The sequence below is a fragment of the Peromyscus californicus genome, unplaced genomic scaffold, assembly GCF_007827085.1.
Source record: "Peromyscus californicus insignis strain IS unplaced genomic scaffold, ASM782708v3 Scaffold_7__1_contigs__length_154581171, whole genome shotgun sequence".
Lineage (NCBI taxonomy): Eukaryota > Metazoa > Chordata > Mammalia > Rodentia > Cricetidae > Peromyscus > Peromyscus californicus.
Genome location: NW_026294595.1, coordinates 66,453,142 through 66,480,398, shown reverse-complemented (window position 1 = coordinate 66,480,398; position 27,257 = coordinate 66,453,142). Strand labels below are relative to the sequence as shown.

General features: G+C 42.3%; 1 protein-coding gene across 2 annotated transcripts in view; it reads right to left on the bottom strand.

The window, feature by feature from the left end:
- Fnbp4 (formin binding protein 4) overlaps nt 1-22,639 on the bottom strand; it is a 31,037-nt gene extending 8,398 nt beyond the window's left edge. The window contains exons 1-12 of one of the 2 annotated variants that reach the window (XM_052723407.1): nt 22,271-22,639; nt 21,291-21,389; nt 18,117-18,253; nt 17,757-17,943; nt 16,174-16,321; nt 15,961-16,084; nt 13,252-13,593; nt 11,295-11,505; nt 8,880-9,004; nt 7,770-7,874; nt 5,905-6,038; nt 4,722-4,906 (exon numbers count right to left, since the gene is read on the bottom strand). In XM_052723407.1, coding sequence (XP_052579367.1) covers nt 4,722-4,906; nt 5,905-6,038; nt 7,770-7,874; nt 8,880-9,004; nt 11,295-11,505; nt 13,252-13,593; nt 15,961-16,084; nt 16,174-16,321; nt 17,757-17,943; nt 18,117-18,253; nt 21,291-21,389; nt 22,271-22,586 — 2,113 coding nt within the window. In that variant the 5' untranslated portion in view covers nt 22,587-22,639. The remainder of the gene's footprint in view (nt 1-4,721; nt 4,907-5,904; nt 6,039-7,769; nt 7,875-8,879; nt 9,005-11,294; nt 11,506-13,251; nt 13,594-15,960; nt 16,085-16,173; nt 16,322-17,756; nt 17,944-18,116; nt 18,254-21,290; nt 21,390-22,270) is intronic. The other variant, XM_052723408.1, reaches the window with a different exon arrangement.
- Nucleotides 22,640-27,257: the final 4,618 nt, after the last annotated feature.

Sequence of the window (27,257 nt, the reverse complement as noted above, 5' to 3'; positions counted from 1 at the left end):
TCTAGCCCCAGCTGGTATTTTTTATGTTTACATGAACATTTAATTCTGAAAACCAATGGGATGGTTAAAGTAGTTATCAACAGCTTTTGTTATGTACTAAAATTAGAACTATATTAAGCTTAAAGATAGAATATTGTGAGGGTATCTTTTTTGTTTTTGTATTTTGGTTTTTTGTTTTGTTTTTTGAGACAGGGTTTCTCTGTGCAGCTTTGGAGCCTGTTCTGGAAATCACTCTGTAGACCAGGCTGGCCTCAAACTCACAATGATTCACATGCCTCTGCTTCCTGAGTGCTGGAATTAAAGGTGTGTGCCACCAGTGCCCAGCTAAGGATACAAATTCTTAATTCAAAACCTTTGCCCCTAGATATCTTACACTACTCACTAAGAAGAAATTCACTCCACCTTCAGTGACATGATGCTTACTATACACTGAAACAAGGACTAAAAATGAAGTAAACCTTAAAACTTATTTGCCTCCTTATGGCATAATGCCTTTTCTGTTTTTATTTTTTGGGTGGTACAAGGAATTAAACCTGGGGGCCTCACAAATGTTAAGCATATGCTATTACTGTGTGAATACCTCCAGATTCTTTTTCTTTTTTAAGAATTACTCTTTATTTAGTGTGTCTGCGTGTTATTTATCCAGGACAGAGGACAACCTCAAGGATTCAGCTCCCTCCTCCACCATGTGGATCCCGGGGGCTGAACTCAAGTCGTCAGGTTTGGCAGCCATCAATCACCTTTACCCACAGAACAATTTGGATGGCACCCTCAGTTTTCTTTTAATAAAAAATGGTTTTAAAGATGGCTGTAGTGAGCTGGATAGTGGTTCATACCTTTAATCCCAGCACTCAGGAGACAGAGGCAGATGGATATCTGAGTTTGAAGACAGCCTGCCTGGTCTACAGAGTGATTTCCAGAACAGGCTCCAAAGCTACACAGAGAAACCCTCTCTTGAAAAAAAGAAAACAAGCAAACAACAGCGAACAACACCCCCCCACCCCCACAAAAATATGGCTCAAGGTTTACCTTTTACCAGACAGCACCAACTGTGTTTGTCATCAACAATAAGATAAAATAGCTTAATGCTTGACATTAAAGTGTTTAAAACAAACAAACAAAACAACCCACAACACTTAAGAATTGCTAACTGCATAGTATTCAATTTGGGGATGTATAAAAATGAGAAGTTATGGTCAAGAATCCCAGTGTGGTGGTGCACACCTGTAATCTCAGCACCTAAGAGGTGGAGGCAAGAGCATGTTGAGTTCAAGGTCACACTTTCCTTGTCTGTACAGAGAGTTTGACAACAGTATGGGGTCTGATTCAAAAAACCCAAAGAAAGCAGAGTGGTCCGGAATGGAATCACCCACTCACCAAAATCAAGCCTCAGTTCATTATCTACTAAACAAAGAAAAAGCCATAACCTGTTATTAGAAATATTTGTCACTCACTGCTACTGAAAATAAACTTCTGAAATTGGATAGCGTGAAACCCCTTACTCTTGTTATGCTCTAAAATTACCATTGTAATCCGTGGACTTGTATTTTAGTCATCGAATGTTATCCAGGCCAGTTAACGATGTTAGCAGTCATTTGGGATATGAATGGAACAAAGCACTTTTTTTGCACTGGAAATGGGTGTGTATATTAGAGGGGTGGGTTCCACCAGGCTGCCCTCAAATTCCCAATCTTCCTGCCTCAGCCTCTTGATTGAGACAGTCACTGACAACCATGCTGATTAAACCAATTAAAACTTTTGAGTCCTTTATTAACAGCCAGACCAAGAGTGGGCTTGCACCTCCAGAAAGTCTCTTGGTGCCCAAGCTCAGGGGTACAGCATTCTCAAAGACAAAGCCATAATTACATTAGGGCTCCAGGAGGGCTACATTAGTGAGGGATTTAGAATGGCCTTCTAACATCTGCTTTCTTTGCAAGGTTCAGTGGCATCTTCCAGATACTGCATAATGTTTAAACCATGGCCAAGGTCATTAACAGTCCTAGAATCATCAGCAAGGTATATGTGGCTGTTGGGTGTGGAAGGCTGAGAAGTGGTCAAACAGGCACAAAATAATGTTGGGACAGGATAGCATTACCTTAGTCATTTCACTGAAGTAAGCCATTATATACTTTTGATAGGAAGAAGACAAAAAAAGTTGGCTCTTATGCTATCAAAGTTTCCTACTTTTTTTTATTTTCAAAGGGTTATTTAAGAATCACTCCATAGTCTTCTTGCCTTCAAATGTCACTTTAACAAACAGCTAAGAGCCTTTGGCTTTTTGTTTTGTTTTTTGAGACAAGGTCTTTGCCACCAATCTCCTGATAGCACCAGTCTACAATCTCAGGAGGTCAAGACAGGAGGATCACATTTTTAAGACCAAAACCTGAGTTACAGAGTGGTATCTTGTCAAAAACAAGCTGGAATATGGCTCAGTAGTGGTAGAAGTCACATGTAAATCCTAGGTTCAATTCCCAGTATCACTAAAAATAGGAAAGAAGCTAGGCAGAGGTGGCACACACCTTTAATCCAGCACTAGGGGATGCAGAGACAGGTGGATCTCTGAGTTTGAGGCCAGTCTGGTCTACAAAGTGAGTTCCAGGACAGCAAGTACTAAACAGAGAAACTGCCTTGAAAAACAAAACCAACCAACCAACAAACAAACAAACAAAAAACCCAAACAAACAAAAAAGGAAACAAAAAGACAAGAAGAAAGAGAGGGAGGTGGGGAGCAAAGAAGGAAGGAGAGACTAAGACTTAGTAAAAAAAAAGGTATCTTCTTTTATAAAGTGGGAAACTATGTGACTCTTCTGAACAGCTAACTAGGTCTCAGGATAGACAAAGGAGCTATAAAAGCCAATCATTTATTTAAAGGGGGGGGGTGTGCTAGAGAGAGAGCTAAGAGCCCTGGACGTTCTTCCAGATCAGTCCTAGCACCCACACGGGGCAGCTCACAACCCTCTGCAGATTTCAGGGACTCTGACACACTCTTTGGCCTGTGAGGTACCAGGCACACACAAAGTGCCAAGACATAATTTTGGGTTAAACACCTGTACATATGAGATGATTTAAGAAAAGAAAACAAAAAAACCAAAAACAGCCGGGCGGTGGTGGCGCACGCCTTTAATCCCAGCACTCGGGAGGCAGAGCCAGGCGGATCTCTGTGAGTTCGAGGCCAGCCTGGGCTACCAAGTGAGTCCCAGGAAAGGCGCAAAGCTACACAGAGAAACCCTGTCTCGAAAAACCAAAAAAAAAAAAATCCTTAAAAAAAAAAAAAAAAACCAAAAACAAGAACAGAAAATAGCTCAGTCAGTAAAGTGCTTGTGGTGCAAGCATGACAAACTGGTTCAACCTAGCAACCATGTTTTAAAAACAAACAAAAAAACCTGGGCGTGGCCGCACACATTTAACCCCAGCACCTGAGAGGCAGAAGCAGATGGATCTCTCTGAGTCTGAGGACGAGCCAGGACTACATAGTGAGACCCTGTTTTAAAGAGAGAGGAGAGGCAGGTGTGGTGGTGCCTGCTTGGAATCCCAGCAGAGAAGGTGGATCCCTGGGACTTAAACTTAACCTTACCTAGGAGTTCCAGGTCTCAGTGAAGACATCTTGTCAAAAATAATGTGTATGGCTTCAGAGGAATGAGATGTAAGGTTGGTTTCTGCTTATGCATAGACAGAAAAAACAAAAACAAAACAAACCACAGGACACTACAATTCCTCTAGAAGCATCTTTTTTTGTCGTTATTGTTTTTGGAAACAGGGTTTCTCTGTGTAGCCCTGCTGTCCTGGAACTCCTTCTGTAAACCAAGCTGGCCTCAAACTCAAAAAGATTCACATGCCTCTGTCTCCTGAGTGCTGGGACTAAAGGTATGTACCACCACCGCCAGCTCTCTAGGAGCATCTTAAGTGGGGATTTCACCTATTTCTGATCCTCTTATCTAAAAATATAGCTGACAAATTTCACTGATTTCTAGAATAGATTTGTATTTTCATCTCTTCTTTCTATCATTTTGATTTGTATTGACAATATATATAAGACTAGTAAAATTTAGAAATGAGGCCAAAACATCAATAGACAAAATTGTATAAAATGAAGAACAATCCTTATTTCTACTACACAGATCTAGGCAATCCAACTACCTAGTTCTCTGCATGGCCATTCCTGTTTTTGTAGATCTAAAGTTTTCTCTGTGAAAAGATAGAAGTACAGGTCTCTTTTACTTTTAAATTTAATGTGAATTTTTTTTAATTGATACACAAAATCTGTACTTATTAATAGAGAACACAAAACATGTACTAATATTCGTTACATGAAATCTTTTTTTTTTTTGGTTTTTCTAGACAGGGTTTCTCTGTGTAGCTTTGCGCCTTTCCTGGGACTCACTTGGTAGCCCAGGCTGGCCTCGAACTCAGAGATCCGCCTGGCTCTGCCTCCCGAATGCTGGGATTAAATGCGTGCGCCACCACTGCCCAGCGAAATCTTTTAAGATCAAAAGACAGTAGTTTATGTTTTATTTTGATGGCAGACTCTGATACACATTATTTGGCTTTCTGACCAGTCATCAACTTAATTCCTTTCATATAACTTATGCATTCTCTTAGTTTAAGTTGGACTTTGCAACTGTCATATCTTATTACTATGCTATAAACTGTCCTATAATAAAAATACCAATGTCCTTTTCTCTGAAACTGTTTTTCAACTAGAACAGAATAGACTGTCTTACCTGTGGGATTCTCAGAGGACTCTGTAGAGTTTGGATCAGTGCAGGTTTTGTCCTTCACGGTCGGCTTAGGAAGACTCTCATCTCTAACTTCCTGTGCTTGGCTTTCTTCCTCCTCCTCACCATCTGGGAATTCCCACTGAGACTCGCCCGACTGTTCGTTTACATAGAAATAGCGTCTATGATCCCTAAATCACAAGAAAGAAAACACATGTTTTAAAATCTGTTCTCCTACAGAGACACTTCCATTTGGTCCTATCCCAGGACAGCAAGCAGTCTGCTCTCACAGGGACGAACCTCTTCTTATGGACTGCTATTCACAAAGGCAACAAAGAGCTTTGACAATTGAGGATGGAGAACCCAGGAAAATTCAAAGCTATTTGCACTGCCAGCAGCTCTGTGAATACAGCCCTTAGCCCTCTCCAACGGATGAATTAGAAATCATTTCTTTTCTTTTGTTTTTTGGTTGTTGTTGTTTTTTGTTTTTTTTTTTTTGCCAATGCATAACCGGGTTCCAAGTTTCATTAATGAAGGGACTCAATTGCCTAGAACACTAATTTCCCTTCCAAAGAAGAGAACATCGAAGTGAAAGGTGACTCTTCCCCTCTTGGACCGTGGAATTCATTTCAAATTCTTGATATCAAACACAGTGAAAGCTAAAGAGAGGGAGAGGATCTGGGAGCTGAAAAATAAAAGAGCAAAGATTTCAAATAACGAAAAAAAAAAAATCAAGAAAAGCCAAATATAAAAAGAAATGTTTTCATCTGACCTGCTGGCAGAGGATAGTAATCTTGTTCTTCATTCACATCTTCAGTCACGAAGTTTTCCTTAACTTCACCGAGGTTAATCAGGAGTAGTTGCTTCCAGAGGTCCTGTAAAGCGCACAGAGCTCTCGCATGCGCTTAACCCCCAAGCCCGCCCTACTCGGTGCAACACTCTGGAGAGTAAAAACCGGCTTTGTCCAATCTTGGGAAAAAATCCGTTACATGGAACACTTTTAAACATTGCTTTGTTTTTTTCGCATGTGTGGCTGGCCAAACTGCTCGCAGTGCTTTGCCTGCCCAGCACCGCTAACGGCAGCTGCTCTCAGTCTCCAGACAGGCTGTCATGGCGTCAGGCGGTGGTGATCACAAATCATGTCTGAGATGTCAAAGGTGAAAGGTGAAAAGGGGAGAAGAGTGCGTACCTGTCCCAGTGGCAGGACCAGCCTTTAGGAGTGGCGTTTATTTCATACTGTTTTAGTTGCTCTGCGGCATCCTGAAGCTTTCGTTTTAGGTAATTTCCATTAAGAGCCCCTTCCCGCCAGTCTGCAATTCGAGTCTAGAATCAACAGAGAATTAAGACTGATATTAGAAAACTGAGGTAAAAGGGACTCCAAGACTGTATCACTATGCTAGAACAGATGAGCAGACCAAGGAAGCAAAGAAATACCATCTTAATTAAAATGTATGTCTATTAAGGTGGTATTTGCTTTAATTAATAAAAGTGTTACTACCTGCAGCTGATAGTTCTGAGGAGCTCTAATTTTGAGGCTAGCCTCATCTATATAGCGAGCTCCAGGACAGCCAGGACTGCACAGACACCCTGTTTCAATCCCTTCTCCACAAGATTATTACTATTGTTTAGGTGTGTGTGTATGATGTGCTCTGAGTGGAGGTTGAGGACAACTTCGTAGAGTTGGTTCTCCCATCTTATGGACTCTATAACAAAAGTCATCTAGCTTTTGTACTAGTGTTTATACCCACTGTGACATCTCCTCAGCCCACAAAACAGTATATTTTTTGGGGGGGTGGGGTGGGGAGTGGTTCAAGATAGGGTTTCTCTGCCCTGGCTGTCCTGGAACTCACTCTGTGGATCAGGCTGGCCTCAAACTCAAGAGATCCACCTGGGATCTGCCTACTGGGTGCTGGGATTGAAGGCGTGCACCACTACTGCCTAGCTACAAAACATTTTTTTTTGGATAATTTATTTTTATTTTATATACATTGGTGTTTTGCCTGCATGTATGTCTGTGTGAGGGTGCTGGATCATGGAGTTACAGACAGACAGTTCCGAGTTCCCATGTGGGTCCAGGTCCTCTGGAAGACTAGTCAGTGCTCCCAACCACTAAGCCATTGCTCCAGCCCCTACAAAACACATTCTTAAGATAGAATGCCATTCAAACACCACCATTTATGGGCTATGGAGATAGCTCAGTGACTCAGGACCAGAGTTAAGATCCCTACACCCCACATAAAAGCCAGGCAAGCACCATGGGCCCCCGAAAATAACACTCACGAAGTGGAGACAGAGTACACCCTGAGCAAGTTGGCCAAACAGATCACCTGTACTGGTAAGCTCTAGGTTCAATCGAGAGACAGTCTCTCAATGAATAAGGTGAAATGCAATGGAGAAAGATTCCTAATGTTCAGGCAGGCCTCCCCTTGCACACATGCTCAAATACACAAGACATATGCACGAGCACCACACAGTCATTAAAAACAAAGCAGGCCTGGAGAACTGGTGTGGCAGTTAAGAGCGGAGTTTGGTTCCTGGCACACATGCCAGGGAGCTCACAGGTGCTTGTGACTCCAGCTTCAGGGGATTTGGCATCCTCTTCTGGCCTCCTTAGGCACCTGAACATGTATGGCATACGTAGACACATGAGTTAAAATAAAACTTTCAGCAGGGCAGTGGTGGCGCACACCTTTAATCCCAGCACTCAGGAGGCAGAGGCAGGCAGATCTTGCTGAGTTCGAGGCCAGCCTGGTCTACAGAGTTCCGGGATAGCCAGGGCTACACAAAGGAACCTTGTCTTGAAAAATAAATAAATAAACAAAACAAACTTTCATAAAATGTAAATAAGCTGAGTGTTGTGCAATAGCCTTTAGTCCCAGCACTCTGGAGACAGAGTCAGGAGGATCTCTGAATTTCAGGTAATTCTGATCTGTACATTAAAATCCCCAGGCCAGCCCTGGCTAAATAATGAGGTTCTGTCTCAAAAAAACAAACAAAAAGTAAATAAAAAATAAAATAACAAAGTGACATTTACACCCAAACCAGCTGAATTACCTCAGTCTGTAAAAGCAGCATGTGAAAGTTGGAGATGGACTGTCTATTAATTCCTAGGAATTCAAATTTACTTGTCAGGGTATTTGCCAGTTCTCCAATCTGGAACTGTAATAGAGAATAAAAAAAAAAAAAAAATTAAAACCAGAACTCCAGCATTCCTTCATTATGTAAAGTCTTCCAGTTATTATTGCAGATACAGGAAATTTATTATCTGCACACAAGTAATTTTAACTAGTTATGTTAAATATTCCACTTTATGTTTTTCGGTTGTGAGCCTAGCCTTTAACAGCTGAGCCATCTCTCCAGCCCCTAGTATTCTACTTTATAATAAAATTCACATAAATAATGAATAAAATGCTCTATCTACTCACACTGTTATAACACATTCAAACATGGATTTCAACAGCTGAACATAGATCCTAATCTTATACAAGTCAAATCACAAAGAGAACATCAAAATGGTGGTTGTTGCCAAGGGTGGAGTAGAAACCATTCACCCATAAAATTGGGGCTCTAATGTACAGCATGGTGACTACAGTCAACACCACCATACTGTAGAGCTGAAATGCATTCAGAGATCAAAATGTTCTAACACCCTATACCAAAGAAAGGTAAGTGAGGTGACAATTTGCAGGGTTTGTAGTAATCACTATTATACGCATACATATATATAAAAGCATCTTATTATATATGGTAAATGTGTCAATTGTATCTTAAAATAGCTGAAGGAAAAATATCATGCATATTCCAATATTGCCAAAATTTTCATTTACTTATGTTAGCCACAAGCTGAAGCCTTAAAATTATATTCTTCCAGTCCGTTCCTACATAGTTGCACAATACAGAAAAATACCATGCTGTAGTTCCTCCCGCCCCAACAAATCACATTTAAAGAGCCACACTGAACCACCCAGACTAAAAATTTTAGGAAAAAAAAAATCTGTCTATACTCAAGCATACTCCATACGCCAGGCGGTGGTGGTGCACGCCCTTAATTCTAGCACTTGGGAGGCAGAGCCAGATTGATCCTGAGTTTCAGGCCAGCCTGAGCTATAAAGTAAGACCTTCTCCATCCCCCACCTCCCCAGTTAAGTTTACAAATACTCGTACTTTCAAATCCTGTTCTTCTTCTACTTTAGGTGCTATTTGGGCTTTCATCTTCTCTGAAGATTCTTCTACTTCTGCCTCCTTGTCTGAATTTTCATCTATTTTTTCGGAATTCTCCGCACCAATAGCTGCAAAAAACAAAACCCCATGAAATTCAGCTGAACAGTCGCCCACTGACCCTGCAAAGGTGTCCTTTCTGAAAAGGCGACCACACACGGATCACACCGTTCTACTACTGTATTCAGCTCACAGCTTCTGCTCTCCTTATCTTCTCCTCCAGAATAGCAACACTGCCATTTCTTACAAAAAGCTAGAGATCAAACCTGGAATACACGGGATTCTTTACCAAATCGGGTGGAATAGAAAGAAAACTTTCCAAAGCAGAGCAGCATCAACTTCAGGTGCTAGGCACAAAGGGTTATGCCTGTCATTCTAGTATTCCAGAAAACAAGGTAACAAGGATCCTGAGCTTCAGGTCAGTCTGGACTACATAGCAATTTCCTGTCTCCAAAAACACCACCACCAATGCCAGTCATAGTGGTACATGCCTTTAACTCCAGCACTTAGGCAGAGGCAGGAGAATCTCTCTGAGTTCAAGGTCAACCTGGTCTATATAGGCCAGTACCAGACAGCCACAGAGAAAACCCCTCTTAAAAAAAAAAAAAAAAAAAAAAAAAAAAATCACCACCACCAAAACCCATCCAGTTACCTTCCTGAAGTGGCTAAGAACTACAATCAAGATTCACAAAGTTGTCATCTACTCTGGATGGAAGCAGAGGAGATACTGGGCCAGTGGAGGCAACCTGGCCAAGACCCCTTCTCTCCCTCTCTCTTCACAGGGCTTCACAACTGACATGGTAGCACACACCCATGACCCTAACACTTGAGAGGTGAAGGCAGGAAAACTTAGTTCAACACCACCAATCACTACACAAGGAGCTCCAGTCAGACAGGGATATAAATCAAGACAGTTTACAAACTCTAAGATAAAATGAAAGTTAGACTACGATCTCACTTTGTAGCCCAGGCTGATCCTAAAACCTGTGCATCCTAAGTGTCAGAATTAGAGACCTGGACACTGATACCCTGAGGATGTTATTGTATCTATGTGTGTTGTGTGCACAAGTGGAGGTCAGAGGGCAACTCTGTGAAGATGGTTCTCTCCTTCTACCTTTACACGGGTCCCAGGGATTGAACTCAGCTCATGACTGCATTGCTGGGCAGCAACTACCTTTACCATGAGTCATCTTGCCAGCCCTTATTTTTTTCTACATTTTCAAATGATCTGAAACAAAATCGACTAGTCTGACTTTTTTTTGGTTTTTCGAGACAGGGTTTCTCTGTGCAGCTTTGGAGCCTGTCCTGGAACTCACTCTGTAGACCACGCTGGCCTTGAACTCACAGAGATCCAGCTGGTTCTGCCTCCCGAGTGCTGAGATTAAAGGTGTGCGCCACCACCATCTGGCTAATAAATAAATCTTAAACAAAAAGAGAGAGCAGTGTCTTCTGGTAAGTATATTGAAGAAAGGTTTGGTGCTCAAATCTTACTCCTAATTTTCCAACACAAAATTAGGGTCAAATGTAAATTAAAACATTAGCTTTATTTGGAGTTTTCTGATGAACTGGGAATTTAAATAGGGCCTTTTCTACCAAACCCAGAATGAAGACAACTTGGGTCTTACGACAGAATTAAGTTGTCTACCTACCCATAAAAGAGGGTAACTTTTACAGAGAATAGAACCAAGAGGAAGACTGGGCTTGCCAGAAGTAGACCTTTGCTGTTCACCGAGAAGCAGTAAGCAAAGGAGCATTCCTAGGTCTTATACACAAGTCAGGACAATTTTGCCGCAAGTCATGAAGTGGGGGCCAGTGTGGTTCAGTGGGTAAAGGAGCTTACTGTGCAAGTCAGATGACCCTCATTCCATCCTTAAGAGCCCATGTAAAGGTAGGAGAAAGCGACTCCTCAAAGTTGTCTTCTCATCTACACATACACACCATGGTACATGTGCACTCCCCCTCCACACATATCACACATACATAACAAAAGAGAAAAAACAAAGAAAAGGCTGGACAATCTTATTTCCTGCTATTGAAAACAGTAGTAATCCCTATTCTGTAACAAATATAGGACCCAACCAATGTCAACCTCTCAAATTCTTACATCTCTACAAGTAAAACAAAAAACCCCAAGACATGTGGAAGTAAGCTACATTTCCAGAATTTTGCCAAATAATAAAAGTGCCATCTCCCTGCTATTGCGTAAAAAGAAAAACACAGAAGGCTTATGACCCTACACAGTTCAACTTTAAGTTTACTGTTCTCTAAGGTCAGTGGTAATGAGGCTTCCTTGCCTGCTTCAATTCCTAGCACAAGAGAGAGGGGTGGGGAAGGAATTAGTTTATGGGAAGCATAAATTACCAGTTTCTCCATTTTCTGGAGTCTCTCGTCCAGTTTTACTAGAACTTCGGCTGGTGGATTCTGGACTGGTAGCTCGAACAAACATCTTCCATTTTCCTCTTTTAGACATAAGTCTACGCATTCCATCCTGAGATGCTGGCTGGCTGATATCAGAACGTGGACTAGACCCTGACACACTACCATCTCCTTCTTCCAAGGCTCGTAACTCTGCCTACAAAGAATGTGTTAAAAAAATTAGCACATTAATTACTTATCAACAATAAGTACTGTAGTACCAAGAAAGATGTCATGAGTGTTCCTGGAATTTAAAACTTTTGAGAAGCAGCAGCATTTTTAACCACTTTCCTTCATAGCTCAATATTATGCTCAGTATTCTTCTGCTATTAATAAATGTTCATTCACAGGGTTGGGGATTTAGCTCAGTGGTAGATTGTTTGCCTAGCAAGCACAAGGTCCTGGGTTTGGTCCTCAGCTTGGGGGGGAGGGGGGACGGACACACGATGACAAAATAAAAAAGCTGGGCAGTGGTGGCGCTTGCCTTTAAACCCAGTACTGGGGAGGCAGACAGATGGATCTCTATGAGTTCGAGGCTAGCCTGGTCTACAGAGTGAGTTCAAGGACAGGCTCCAAAGCTGCACAGAGAAAACCTGTCTCGAAAAAAAAAAAAAAAAAAAAAATTCTGCTTTGGGGCTGGAGAGATGCTGCTCTTCTAGAGGTCTTGAGTTCAATTCCCAGCAACCCATGCTAGCTCATAACCATCCATAGTGGGATCTGATGCCCTCTTCTTGCATAAAGTTATACATGCAGATAGAACACTGATATAAATTTTAAAAAATTAAAAAAAAAAAGATCCTGCTTCCTACTGGACTTTTTAAGACAGCAGCAGATGACTACCTCCAAAGAGGGGAAAAAAATGACAAAATCTTTTAAAAAGGAATATAGAACCGGGTGTGGTGGCACATGCCTGTAATCCCAGGACTCAGGAAACTAAGGCAGGAAAATCACAAGTTTGAAGCCACACCACTTCTACCCCTAATAAAGAAAGACACAGGAGATTCTAAGGTCAACTTAATTCTTCCATTATCTCACAAGATCTATTTATTGGTTGACAACTACCCAAAGCATCACCAGAAACAAAAACAATTCTGTAATTCATTAGCTTAGAAAAAGCTTAGGGAAATGGAGAGAGAGTTCAGTAGTTCTGAGTACCTGCTGCTCTTGCAGAGGACCTGGATTTACCCAGCACCTTCATGGCAGCTCACTACCATCTGTAACTGTACTTCTTGGGACCTGACCCTCCTGACCTCTGCAGGCACTAGGCCTGCATAAATGTGCACAAAATCCTTATATATTTAAAAAAATAAACCTTTAAAAACAACAGGTGAAGAGATGAGCAAAAGTGAAGTCCGACAATGGCTACAAGTTCAGCCTAACAACTCGAGTGTAACAGTGAGAGGGAGGTGATGTCCCTGCAATCTGTCATGGTTAACAGTGAGAGGGAGGTGATGTCCCTGCAATCTGTCATGGTTAACAGTGAGAGGGAGGTGATGTCCCTGCAATCTGTCATGGTTAATCTCCACTGTCCACTTGATAGGCTCTGGAATAACCTAGGAGACTCACCTCTGCGTAAGTCAGGAAGGGGGTTTTTCAAGAGAATTTTTACTAAGGGAAGACCCATTTTTAATGTGGGCAGCATCCTGCCATGAGCTGGGGGTCCTAGAATGACTAAAAAAACGGGAAAAGTAGCCAGCCGAGCGCCAGCACTCATCCTCACTTCCTGACTGTGGACATCCACAATCCAAGAACAGCCATGGTCACTGCCACACCTTCTCCACTGGGATGGTCTGTCCCCTCAACTGTGATCCAAAACACATCCTTCTTTCCTCAAGATACTAATGTCCGACATTGTCACGGCAAAGAGAAAGGCAACTAATTAAAAAAGTCATCAAAACCTTACTTTTTTCCTTTCCAAAGCTAGCTCCAGCTCGAGGGTATCCTGCTCTTCTTCCTCCTCACTTTCTCCAGACTGAACAACACTGCAAAGATCCTCCTGACAGGGGTCTTCTAAGCTGTCCAGTGTGACTTCCGGTGCCTTTATGGCCGTCCCCGTTTCTTCTGCTGCCATGCTTGTTTCCTTAACCTCTGTCCCTGGATCTGCTTCCTTACAAATGACTTTTCTTCTCCATCTTTCTTCCTCCTCTTTCACTCCCTCAGGCAGTAAGGGAGCGAGCAGTGCTGCCGCCACTCCTTTCCTTTCCTCCTCACTGTTGGAAAGAGCCTGAATTCCTTCATTCACTTCCTGGAAAGAATAAGAGCATTGAGTCACAACTTTCACCACAATTCCTTGGAATAGTCAATTCTTTCTATTAAGCTTCTTAATTACTGGATATTCACAAAACATCAGCACGTTATACCACTGCACATACAAAAAGAAAACACTACTTTAGGAAGGCAGTGGTTGAACTACAATCTACTATCCTCTGGATATCAAAAGGAAGCTAGTAGGAAGCAGAGGCAGACATGACATAAGATTTTGTCAACTTTGTCAACACGACTAGGTACATTTTTACCTTCCTCTTCTGTAAGATTGAAAAAAAAAGCTCATGTTTAAAAGGGAACTTAGAGGAAAATAAAGTATTTCTAAAATGAAATGTGTGCTTAAGCTGGACATGAAGGTGCATGCTTGGATGCCATCCAACCTCGGAAACAGGAGTATAAGTAGTATAAAACTTACCCTTAATGACAGCCTGGGCTAGTATACAATCTCAAAACAACATTGCTTGATTAATATATTTAAAGTGGCCAGGTGGTGGTGGCGCACACCTTTAAATCCAGCACTCAGGAGGCAGAGGCAGGCATATTTCAAGTTCAAGGCCAGTCTGGTCTACAGAGTGAATTCCAGAATAGCCAGGGCTGCATTGAAACCCTGTCTCAAAACAAAAACAAAACAAACATCTATTGGAATACTTAACCTTTTTAGAAATGTACAGATTACAAAAACAAAACAAAAAAAATTGGGAGTGGGTGGGTCTCACATTAACCCAGGCTGGACTCAAATTTGGTATATAGCAAAGGCTGTCTTTGAAGTTTCTAACTTTGGGGGTTAGGGATACAGCTTAACATGTGATGTCTAATAGGATCCTAAGTATTGGGTGGGGTAGGAATGAGAGGTGGTGTGTGTCACTCTGAAAATCAAAATAAATTGTAATTCAATACACAATTCATAATTGTTTCTAAACCCCATCTCGAAAATATAACTAAATAAATATTGTAGGTAAGGCTGGTATTAGTGGTACACTCCTTTAATCTCAGCATTTGTGAGACAGAGGCAGGAGGAATCTTTATGAGTTTGACACTAGCCTGGTCTACATAGTGAAATCCTTTCTCAAATAAATAAATGAAAGTTTAAATGCAAGTCTATTATATGAAGGCCTGCAAGAGGTTTCAATGGATAAAGGCACTTTCCAAGAAGTCTGACAAGCTGGATATGGTAGTGCACACCTTTAATCACAGCAGAGAGGCAGGAGTTTACAACCATCTAGCACAGTGGTTCTTAACCTCCCTGATGCTGCGACCCTTTAATACAGTTCATGCTGTGGTGACCCCCAACCAGACAATTATTTCTGTTGCTACTTCATTAGCTGTAATTTTGCTACTGTTATGAATTGAAATGTTAATATCTGATGTAGTGGATGTGATATGCGACCCACAGGCTGAGAACCACTGATCTAGCAGAAACTAATGGGGAAACTTCAGCTGGAGTTCCCAACTGAGCCTTCTCTCCATGGCTGAATTTCCAACCTCTTGTTCCCAACCAGGCATTTTTTTTTTTTTAAATGAAGGTGTAAACCTCTACTTGAAATGGGCTACTGTCAGGCGGTGGAGGTGCATGCCATTAATCCCAGCACTCAGAGGCAGAGACAGGCAGATCTCTGAGTTTGAGGCCAGCCTGGTCTACAGAACGAGTTCCAGAACAACCAGGGCTGCACAGAGAAACTCTTGTCTCGAAAAGACAAAAACAAAATCAAATGGGTTACCTTCTAGTTGTTCTTAAAGACGTGTTTTTAAGCCGGGCGGTGGTGGCGCACGCCTTTAATCCCAGCACTCGGGAGGCAGAGCCAGGCGGATCTCTGTGAGTTCGAGGCCAGCCTGGGTCTCCAAAGCGAGTTCCAGGAAAGGCGCAAAGCTGCACAGAGAAACCCTGTCTCGAAAAAACCAAAAAAAAAAAAAAAAAAAAAAAAAAAAAAAAAAAAAAAGACGTGTTTTTAATACCCTCAGCTGCTTGCTGTTTGCCCTTTTCACTATTACAATTAGGGGACCAGCCTGCCACAGAACATGTAGATTTTAAAGGACATGATACATACACACTGATCTGAAATGGGGCAGGAACCCAATTCCAGAGCCAGCTTCTCAAAAAGCACAAACAGCACAAGACAATTTATCAGTATAATGTACATGACAACTGCTCCCATGTCCCCCTCTAGATGGCTTAAGTAGTTTTCATGGCACTAAAACTCTAAATTACTAAAGTGGTAATTGGTAACTTCTAAATCTTGTCTAACACACAAACAGATTAGGTAAACTAAGAACACTTGTGCTGTGACATACTATCTTATCAAGTTCTTAGATTAGAAAATTAGCAAATGCAGTAAGTTATAATACTAACCTTTTTAACTTCTCGTTTAGCTATGACCGGTCCACTTTTATTACCACTGGAAACAGAAATTGCTTTCTCCTTCATATATATATCTGTATTTACCACAAAACCAGCTTCAGTACCTGTTACAGAACTGAGAAGGGAATGTAAAGACAAACAAAAGGTAAATACCCACAGCAGCTGTTTTCTCCTACATAATTTCTTCTTCAGGTCTAGCCTTACCTGGGCTGGTAATGCTGTAATCCCTGCACCTGTGTGGCAAGATACTGGGGTAACTCCCAAGTCACTTCATTTGTTTGTGTGTTCCAATAATAATAGCAACCTGTGTTCTCATCCCAGACTTCCTGCCAATCTCCCATCTCAATTCCAACTACAAGAAAACAAAACATATTTCAAGTATATATTATATTATGTAATATTATATATATATTCCTACTTCTATCCTAAGCCAGCTGTTAAACCGTAACAACACAGGGTTCTCAAATCTGTGTTGCAGAGTTTTAACAACATCTCTAACATATACCACTAAGGAAAAATCCCTCTACATTGCCATACCCCTAACTTAATCCAAGAACACATAAAAAAGATGATCCACCATGATCAAGAAGGCTTCATCCTAGAGATGCAGGGATGGTTCAACATAAATCGATAAATGTAATCCACCATATAAACAAACTGAAAGACAAAAACTACATGATCATCTCATTAGATGCAGTAAAGCCTTTGACAAAATCCAACACCCTTCATGATAAAAAGAACTGGAGAGGGCTGGAGAGATGGCTCAGAGGTTAAGAGCACTGGCTGCTCTTCCAGAGGTCCTGAGTTCAATTCCCAGCAACCACATGGCTCACAACCATCTGTAATGAGATCTGGTGCCCTCTTCTGGCCTGCAGGCATATATGCAGGCAGAACACTATATACATAATAAATAAAATCTTTAAAAAATAAATAAATAAAAATAAAAATTGTCTGATACTCAAAAAATGTCTTCTGGGGACTGGAGAGATGGTTCAGAGGTTAAAAGCACTGGTTGCTCTTCCAGAGGTCCTTGTAGCTAAATTTTTCCTGCCTGGCCCACAGTCAGGACAAATCTCTCTCACCTGCCAGTCCCACAACCGCTCAGACCCGACCAAGTAAACACAGAGACTTATATTGGTTACAAACTGTATGGCCGTGGCAGGCTTCTTACTAACTGTTCTTACAGCTTAAATTAATCCATTTCTATAAATCTATACCTTGCCACGTAGCTCGTGGCTCACCAGCATCTTCACATGCTGTTTTTCATCGTGGTGGCAGCTGGCAGTGTCTCTCTGACTCAGCCTTCCACTTCCCAGCTTTATTCTCCTCCTTGTCCCGCCTACACTTCCTGCCTAGTCAATGGCCAATCAGTGTTTTATTTATTGACTAATTAGCAACACATTTGCCATACAGAACATCCCACAGCAGGTCCTGAGTTCAATTCCTAGCACCAACATGGCAGCTCACAACTGTCTCTAACTCCTGTTCCAGGGGATCCAACACCATCAACACAGACATACATGCAGGCAAAACACCAATGCACATAAAGTACAGATAAATTATTTATTAAAAAAAAATGTATTCCGAATCCTCAACAATGGCTTTTATCACTCATCTGGTACAACTGGCTACTGGTAAAGACCATCATCCTATCTACTAGCTTCCAAATACTTAAAGGCCAGAACTCTCCAGAAGTAAAGCATCTGGCTTCACATTTATGCAGGCCAATGTCTTACATACCAATGAGGATTACTTTGAAGTCTTCTTGAAACAGGGTCCACACTTACCTCCTGACAGTGAACACTGGGTATCATAATGCCACCCTGGTGTCTGGGCTGAGTCTGTTCCATTTGATGAGGTGGAAGAAAGGGCAGGTGTTGCTGTTTCCTTTGGTTCTGGTCGAGGTGGAGTTGGAGGTGGGGCAGAAACTACCACAGAAGCTGCAGGTTGAGGTGCAGTTATGGCATCTATCTCCTATAGAATAAAAACAGCAATAAATGACAGGGTATGGTGCTTATACCTGAAATCCTAGTAGGCAGAAGTAGGAAGATAAGTGCAAGTTCAAGACCAGCCTGGTCTACATAGTTCCAGGTCAACAAAAATACTATTTCAAAACAAGCAAACACACAAACAAAAGCATCACTAACCGCGAGGAAGTTGGCCAGTGTACTATCAATGTCAGCTGACTGGTTTCCATTTGCCTCTTTGGATTGTGCTGTTTTTTCAGAAACATCACTCTCCTCATCATCACTGTCAGCATAAGCACCAAGTAAGCACAGACCTCCTAGAAATAAAAAGGAAAACATCAGTAACAGCAACACCAATACATTCTATGAAGTATCTAAGAAAATACACAAGGGCTGGAGAGATGTATTAGCAGTTAATAGCACTTTAAAAAAAGACTACATAGTTCTCCTTTTTATTGATTAGGTGTGGTATGCATACATGTATATTTGGATACACATGCACATAAAGCGGGGTCTCTTCTTAAACCTGGAGCGGGCTGTTCTAGCTAGTCTGGCTATCCAGCTTGTTCTAAGGATTCCAACTCCTCACTGGCATTACAGGCAGGCCTACACCCACCCAATTTTCACCAAGGTTTTGAGAATGCCAACTCTGGTCCTCAGGCCTTTGCTAAGTGACATCCCCAGCCAAATCATGTGTTTGTTTTTTTTAATTTTTTTTTTATTATTTTAGCGTGTGCACAGTTATTTTGTCTACATGTACATATTTGGCATTTGGCATGCCTGGTGCTCTCCCAGAAGCCAGAAGGCATTGTATGCCCTAGAACTGGAGTTTCAGACAATTGTAAGACACTATGTATGTGCTGGGAATCAAACCCAAATCCAAAAGAGCAGCCAATGTTTTTAATCTCCCAGCCATCTCTCCAGCCCCAATCACATGGTTCTTTAATAAAAGAGTTAATATTTTATTTATTTATAAATTGGAACCTAATTTCAAAATCAGAATAATCACTAAATTAGGACTATGATTACTACAGTTGAAAAATATGTACGTACTCAGCATGTACAAGACCCTGGATTCCATTCTAATCACACACACACACACACACACACACACACACACACACACACACACACACACACACACACACCCGTGCTGGGCATGGTGGCACAAACATGTATTCTCAGCACAAAGGAAACTGAGACATGATGATAAAAGCCAGGCACGAAGACACGTCTTCAATCCCAGCACTCAGGAGGCAAGGGCCAGCTGATCTCTACAAGTTCTAGGACAGCCTGGTCTACATAAGGAGTTCTTGGACAACTAAGGCTGTATAGTGAGATCTTAGTCTCAAAAATAATACACAAAAAAGGGGAAGAGTGAGGTGTGCAAATAATGTAAACACAATGTATTCATGTGTGAAATTTTCAAAATTAAAAGATTATTAAAAAATACTCAAATCACAAAGAACAATGTTAAGCCACCACAGATATAAATTACATCATATTCCTCAAAGGGTCAGGCCTGGTGGCACACGTCTTTAATCATAGCACTTGGTTCAAAGCCTGGAACTTGCTATATAGTCCACAACAACAAAATGACCACAGCCAGAACTACCCAATGACTGTTTCTACCCCCACCAAATCCTTCAAGATAATAAAGTCAATCTACACATACTTGACATCCTCCCCTAAAATATACCATGGATCACTCTCTCAGAGTAACAAAACTTGGTGATTAAATATCTACTCAAGTTAGGTGTTACATACGTCTGTTATTCCAGCACCTGCGAGCTAAAGAAGGACTGAACTTTGGGGTCAAGGATGGACTACTAGTGACTTCTAGGCCAGTCTGAGCTATAAATGGTAGCTCTGTCTCAAAAAATTAAAGCATCTTGCCGGGCGGCGGTGGCGCACGCCTTTAATCCCAGCACTCGGGAGGCAGAGGCAGAGGCAACTCTCTGAGTTTGAGGCCAGCCTGGGCTACAGAGTGAGTTCCAGGAAAGGCGCAAAGCTACGACGAACCGTATGTCTGAATTCTCTCTCTCTCTCTCACACACACACAAACACACACCATTTAATAAGATATATATGTAAAATTTAATACTCCAAGCAACTTAGGACTATAGTAGATCATTTTATAGCTGTGAAAGTTTCAGCCCAATAACTGTCCTGAAGTCTTAAGAGTGAAAGGTAGACTGATGATTTGAACTCAGGTTTGCCAAGATTACCATTGTTGCAAATATTCCAGCAGAGTGGGACTGGCAAATTGTATAGGGTGGGAGATACTTCAAGAGGAATTTTCAGCTTCTCAAATATTTGATTGGTACCAACCAAGGCAGTGTGTTAAATGAGAGGGGTGGGGTGGAGCACACCTGTAATCATAGCACTCTGGGAGGTAAAGGCAGAAGTTATCAATAGCTAAAGGCCAGTCTCAGCTATACAGAGGTTCTAGGCCAGACTGGACCATGAATCACTGTCTGGAAAACAACAACAACAAAATGACCAAATCAATCACTCAATCAAGGGTCAAAAATGAAAAATAAGGCATAGTTGGTGCCCCTAAAGAACACCACAGGGCCAAAAAAAAAAAAAAAAAAAAATAGTGGGGAGATGGCGCAGCTTGTAAAATGCTTAAGGACTTGCATTCAGATCAGTTTTGGCCGATTATGAGGTGCTCATCTGTAACCAAAGTGCTGGGGGTGAAATGGAGTGGTACAGACAGGTAAACTGGGGGAGGAGGAGGTCTTTGTCCAGCCAGTCTAGCTCAAGAGTTAAGGTTCAAGTTCACTTGAGACACTATGACTTAAAAAATAAATGTTAGGTGGTACAGCTTTGGAAGCATGCAATCTCATGTGCGCACACAGACAAATGGATTTGTGGTATAGCAGTAAATAAATAAACTGAAAATAAATAAGCCTTCACATTACTTAGAGTGTGCACACAGAAAGCCTTTTTAAAGTGATTTTTGTTAATCTATTTTTGTAAGATGAGCCCAGAGTCCAGAGCCTTGCATCTGCCAGGGAAATAAATACTCTACCACTGATACATAGTTTTTTTGTTTTGTTTTGTTTTGAATTTATTTATTTTGTATACAGTTGCAGACCAGAAGAGGGTGCCAGATCTTATTACAGATGGTTGTGATCCACCATGTGATTGCTGGGAATTGAACTTAGGACCTCTGGAAAAACAGCCAGTGCTCATAACCACTGAGCTATCTCTCCAGCCCCGATACATAGTTTTTATAAGCAACAGCAAATTAGCAACACTTACCCATCCAACAGACAATCCAGGCACACACTCAATTTTAACTTAATAAAAGATATTTTAGGATAGAGGTAAAAGAACAACACAAACCTATACCTGTTGCCTTGACGGCAGTGGGTCTGGTGGTCATGACTGGTTTGGGAGGATTCTGAACAACTTTGGGAACCTCCACCACCACTTCCTGTTCATCTGTATTTGAAATGAACAAAAGGAAACGGCAATGAGTCGGTGGACCAGAGAAAACACGAGAGGCAATCAAAATTTGACCTTCCAGGCCTGGATTTCATCAACTTATAAAACCCGTGTGTATCACTGGTCCAAATCAGGAGGATGAAAAACAAGCTGATGTAGAATTTTCCATTCATTTAATGACATCGACAGTAATAATGTGAACATTATATGAAAATGGCACCTGTAATACTTAACAATTAAAATGCATAAATAAATCGGCAGTTTTCCACACATTACGTTCTTCCTATTAACGTGATTTCTTAACAATTCATGATGGTCCAGCTTCTCCGGCATCTACCCCACGTAGTAATTGTTACTCTTAACCCAAATACAGTTACAGAGAAACCCACAGGTTTTGCTACTTTCCTACAGGTCTGGGTACCGATGCTTTGTGTGGCATAAAGAAAAACAGGGTTTGTTCACATCTAAAAAGTGGCCGTCTCAATTTCAACAAAACCGAAACCAAGTGTGACATGCAGAGAAGGCTCAACCACTTCAAGGCTCGCACGTGGAAATTGCCCTCCACTCTGCATTATCAAGATGGTAGGGGGTCACCTGGGGTGCCAGGCCTCGGTGGATTGCACTGGCTCGGGGGAGGGGGGGACGACCCCTGCACCCGCAATGGCGCCTCCGATGAGTCCCCGCAGGGCCTTCCGCCGCCGAGTCCAGGGCCGCTGTCCCGCGGACTCCAGGTCTCAGGCAGCCGAGGCGTACCTCGCCCGCCAGGGTTACTCTTCCTCACAGGGTCCGAGGAGGCACCTGGGAGGCCTAGGCCGCAAGCCCCGTGCTCGAGTTTCGGACGTCCCAAATAAAGGCAGGGGCACCTCGCGCGCCCTTACCTTCCGAAGGCGAGTCCTCTGGGGCAGCGGCGGCAGGCACCGCGGGCGACGTCGCGGTCGCCGCCGCCGCCGCCGTCGCAGCCGCCGGGGCTGACTGGTTGGTCGCCGCTGTCGAGTCAGCCTCGGGATCCGGGTCGGGGTCGGGATCCCGGCCCGGAGTGCTGCTCCGGGGACCTGGTGGAGAAAGCTGCAGGATAGGCCTGCGGCCGGGTACCGCCCGGGACTTCTTCCCCATCGCGAGCCCGAGCGCGAGCTGCGAGCGTCGGCAGTCCAGAGGGGCGGGCGCACGGGGCCCCGGTGCGTAATCAATATTCATGGGCCACGGCACCGCCTCCCGAGGAGATCCGCTTCTAACCGGCACGGTGCGCTGCGCTGGCGCATGCGCGCTGAGCCCGGGCGCCTTGACGGACGCTCCGCCCCATGCATGGAGGGGGTGGGCCTTGTGCAGAGAGAAGGCGATTGGCTGTTTTGACTTTGAGAAGGACCCGGTAGCCAATGGCAGAGGGAAATGACGGGACGTCGAGCCAATGCGGAAGGGCCCGCGTTTTGCGCGACTTCCTCAAGGAGATTGGGTTTCGCCCATGCGCTGTTAGCCGGGTGTTTTCTTTAGCGCTTTGTCCGCCATCTTGTGGCTGTTTTTAGCTGTTTGTCATTGAGGAAGATAAAGATGCGTTTCACCCTTCTGCGAGGTTCCTTTGATTATTGTGGCTTTTTGGGGTATAGGATTAAACAATAGTTACGATGCTGGGTGTTTTATACCTCTGTAGACTCTTAAAACGCAAATACGATGTGGTTAGTAGGGAAAATGACTGGACCTTGAAAATGGCCAAACTATTCGTATGGGATACAGAAATCTCACCTCATCCTGCTTTATGTATCTTCCGTAAACACTTCTTTCTGCCCTACTTCCAAATCCTCTGCTTGTGGCTAGAGGAAAAACCTTGAGGAGACTGGGGAAGTAGAGCTCTTTAAATTCTGGGTCTTGTTTGCCTGCAGAAATGACCTTCCCATCCCTAGAGGCAGGTGACATCCTGAGCCATGAATGTCCTCAGAGACAGTTGCCAAGCAAGATAATGCTGATTTCTCCAGGACTCACGCCTACCATCCCTGGTTGCTTCTAGACCTATAACAGCAGGCCTATAAGGTGAGGTATAAATGTAGTCTATAACGTGGCGCACTGTGTTACAGGAGAGCTACTGAAGTGTTCGAATACTAGCAGAACCAGTTATGGTTCATGTCTGTTATCTCAGTGGAGACTGAGGCAGGAGGATCACTAAAAGTGAGTCCAGCCAGGTATACATCATACCAGATCATCCTCCACTTACAGAGTGAGATATTGTCTTTTTTTTTTTTTTTTTTTCTTGGTTTTCGAGACAGGGTTTCTTTGTGTAATTTTGGTGCCTGTCCTGGATCTTGCTCTGTGGACCAGGCTGGCCTCGAACTCACAGAGATTCACCTGTTTCTGCCTCTCTAGTGCTGGGATCAAAGGCATGCGCCACCACCGCCCAGCAGAGATAATGTCTTAAAGATAACAATAATAATAACAATAAACTAGTAAAATAATAGTACAAGCAGAAATCTGGGAATGGGTATTAAAGATACGGAATAATAGGCTGGATGTCAAAGCACTTGGGAGGCAGAGGCAGGCAGACCTCTGAGTTCTAGTACAGCCATGGCTACATAGTAAGACCCTGTTTCAAAACAGAAACAACAAAACCCAGGGCTAGAGAGATTGGCTCAGTGGTTAAGAGCATTGGCTGACCTTCCAGAGGACCTTCCAGGTTCAATTCCCAGTACCCACATGGTGGCTCACAATTGTCTGTAACTCCAAGTTCCTGGGGGACCTGTTGCCCCGCCTTTGGCCTCTGGCACCAAGTACGCATGTGGTGCACATATATACAGGCAGGTGAAACACACACATAAAATAAAACTTTTTAAAACCCTCCTTACACTAGCAAAGTTGAAAAGCCATACCTTTCATCAGTATGTTGAGAAATACATAGATTTTCAAAGGCCCCAGCCTCACTGAAGAGCTTCTCGGTTGTAGGCCAGACATTACAGTGGCGATACAGTGACTCATTTGAAAAGCTAAAGAATTAAAATGGATCCTAGGGTGGCAGGGGCCAAAAGGAGACACTCAACAGAGGCGTGATAGATGTGGATATGGTAACAACACAGACTACAATCAGAAAACTGAGTCTGTGGAGGTTTATGACATTCGCCATAGACCTACATGAATCATGGTTTTCCCACAAGTGAAATAGGAAGCCTACTAAATTTTTGATCTGTTAAGTAGAAGTCTTTCAGGTCAATGAAAGTCTTAACTTGAATCATAAGATTGTGGTCCCTCCTCTATCAATACTCAGACCCTTATCCTTTCTGAAGATGGTCTTTGAGTCTACTTCCCATCCATCTCTCTTACCTTAAATCTACCCTTTGGTGTAGTTGCAATCATTACTGTATCACATGACAAAATTCACTTCCCTAAGGCTCAGTGCAGACAAGACCTTTCTGAACATTGAATATCTCTGTGCCTCACTGTCAAGGCCCCCTTTGGCAATTGACAGTAGTGTGGATACCCATCTCTCTCTTTAAGAAATAACTGGTGGAATACATTTTTATAACCACAGAGGCTAGCTAGGTTCCTACCCAAGCACACTAAAAATAACTAACATTTATTATTTGCTGTGACGATGTGTTACTAGCTAGTTACTTTGAATGTAAAATTGTATTTGATTTTCATAACCTTATAGGGTAAATATCTGAATTTTGGGTGCACCTGCTAATTAGTTGTCAAATGCAAAATCCATAAGAACAATGACTTGATTTTTTAAAATTCATTTGTTTCCTGTGTTTATCAAGCATACTTTCTGGAACATGAGAGGCATTCAGCAAATTTCATAAAATACACAAACTTGAATAGACGAGTGAATAAATATATACAAACTTGAAATAAGTTAACAAGATTATTTTCCTTTTACCTATGGATGAAGAATATGGATAATTAAAGTGTCCTGAGATTTGTACTCCTATAATTTGTGGAAAAAATTAACATAAGAAAATTAACAAAGAAAAAGCTATTTTGAAGTTAATTTTTTGATTTATTTCTTGGGAAGAATGGCAATAAAATATGATAACTGCATAGTGGAAATCTTTTCTTAAAAAATGTATTACCTTGGGAGACAGAGACAGGTGGATCACTAGAGTTCAAGGTCAGCCTGGTCTAAGCAAGTTTAAGGCCATCTGGGAATACAGAGAGACTCTCCTTGTCTAAAAGAAAAAAACAAATGTGTGTGTGTGTGTGAGTGTGTGCGAATGTGTGCGTGCAAGTGCCCTTGGAGTCCAGAGGCATCAGATTTTGGAATTATAGATAGTTGTTAGTCACCTGTTGTGGGTTCTAGGAACCAAATTAAGGTCCTTGCAAGAGCAGTACATGCTTGTTTGAGACAGGGTTTCTTTGTGTAGTCCTGGCTGTCCTGTACCTCACTTTGTAGATAGACCAGGCTGGCCTCAAATGCAGAGGTCTACCTGCATGTGTCCCCAGAGTCTAAACATGTGTCAACATGCCCAGCTGCATGTTGACATGCATGTTACATGCTCTTAACTACTGACCCATTTCTCATCCCTGTATTGTCTTTAAACAAACATATTTTCAAATATGTTTAGTCATACTCTCTTGGTTAGGTGGTCTTTACTATTTGGTAGTTTTGAGAGGTAAGCTTCCTGAACCTATTTAAGAGCTTTGCCTTTTGGAATTCACCAGCAAAGATGGGCAGTCCACAGAAAAGCCAGTTCAGTTGGGTAGGGTGAAATTTCATGGCTGTATTGATTCAGCTAAGTGTAATTATTTATTGTTTTGCATCAAAGTGGCTATTCTTTGGTACTACTCAATTCTAGCCACCTGGAATTAGCACCAGACTCCATAGGTTTAGGGGTCAGATTTCAGGAACACCTGCACTTGATTGGCTATCACTAGAACCAGTTGTGGAGCTCCGAAAAGTTCTGTACTTGTTACTGCTACGGTGTTATTCTAAGGATAGTAAATAGGATGGGTTGGACAGACGGGGGGGGGGGGGGGGGGGGGGGGGGGGGGGGGGGGGGAGATGATGGCTTCCATTCAGCCTCCCTCAGTAGCCAGTGTGTCTGTCAGTCTCCCAGTTTACCACGTGGGAAGCTCCATTTGTTAATATATATATATATATATATATATATATATATTTTTTTTTTTTGGTTTTTCGAGACAGGGTTTCTCTGTGTAGCTTTGCGCCTTTTCCTGGAACTCACTTGGTAGACCAGGCTGGCCTCGAACTCACAGAGATCCGCCTGGCTCTGCCTCCCGAGTGCTGGGATTAAAGGCGTGCGCCACCACTGCCCGGCTGTTAATATATTTTTTAAGGGTCTTGATTTCAAAGGCATGATTGGTCAAATAGCTGGCCACAAGAATGGCCCCAGAACTCATTCCTATTGGGAAGTTGGGCTGGTTCACATTTCCAGCCCTCTAATCTTGTGGTTGTCTTCTGGTGAGCAGCTCCATTTTGGAAGCTAGTTAGGAACTTACCAAGACTCACCTTATTAAGCAAATTCCCATAGCTCAGGAAATTCCAAAGGTTTTTCAAGTTCTATGCCAGGAACCAAGGACAAAGAGCAGATTATTTATAATACCACATTATTTGACTTTACATGTTTTATGGAAGTACATTTAAACCATGAAGCCTGGTTTATTGAAAGAAATACTTATATTCAGTCCATAGGTCATTTGAACAATAAACTAGCTTTTTATATATGGAGTTCTGAGTAGACACAATGAAAGGTTAATGATGAGTTATTTATACTCGTCTCTAATTTTCAGGTATGTGTGAAGAACTCAGTAATACAGGAGCGTCTATGGTTTTAGGTACTATGATTGGGAAGGATAGGGTAGATAAAAGAAAACTTTAGAAGTTTCTGTGATGGGGCTGGAGAGATGGCTCAGTGGTAAAAAGCTCTT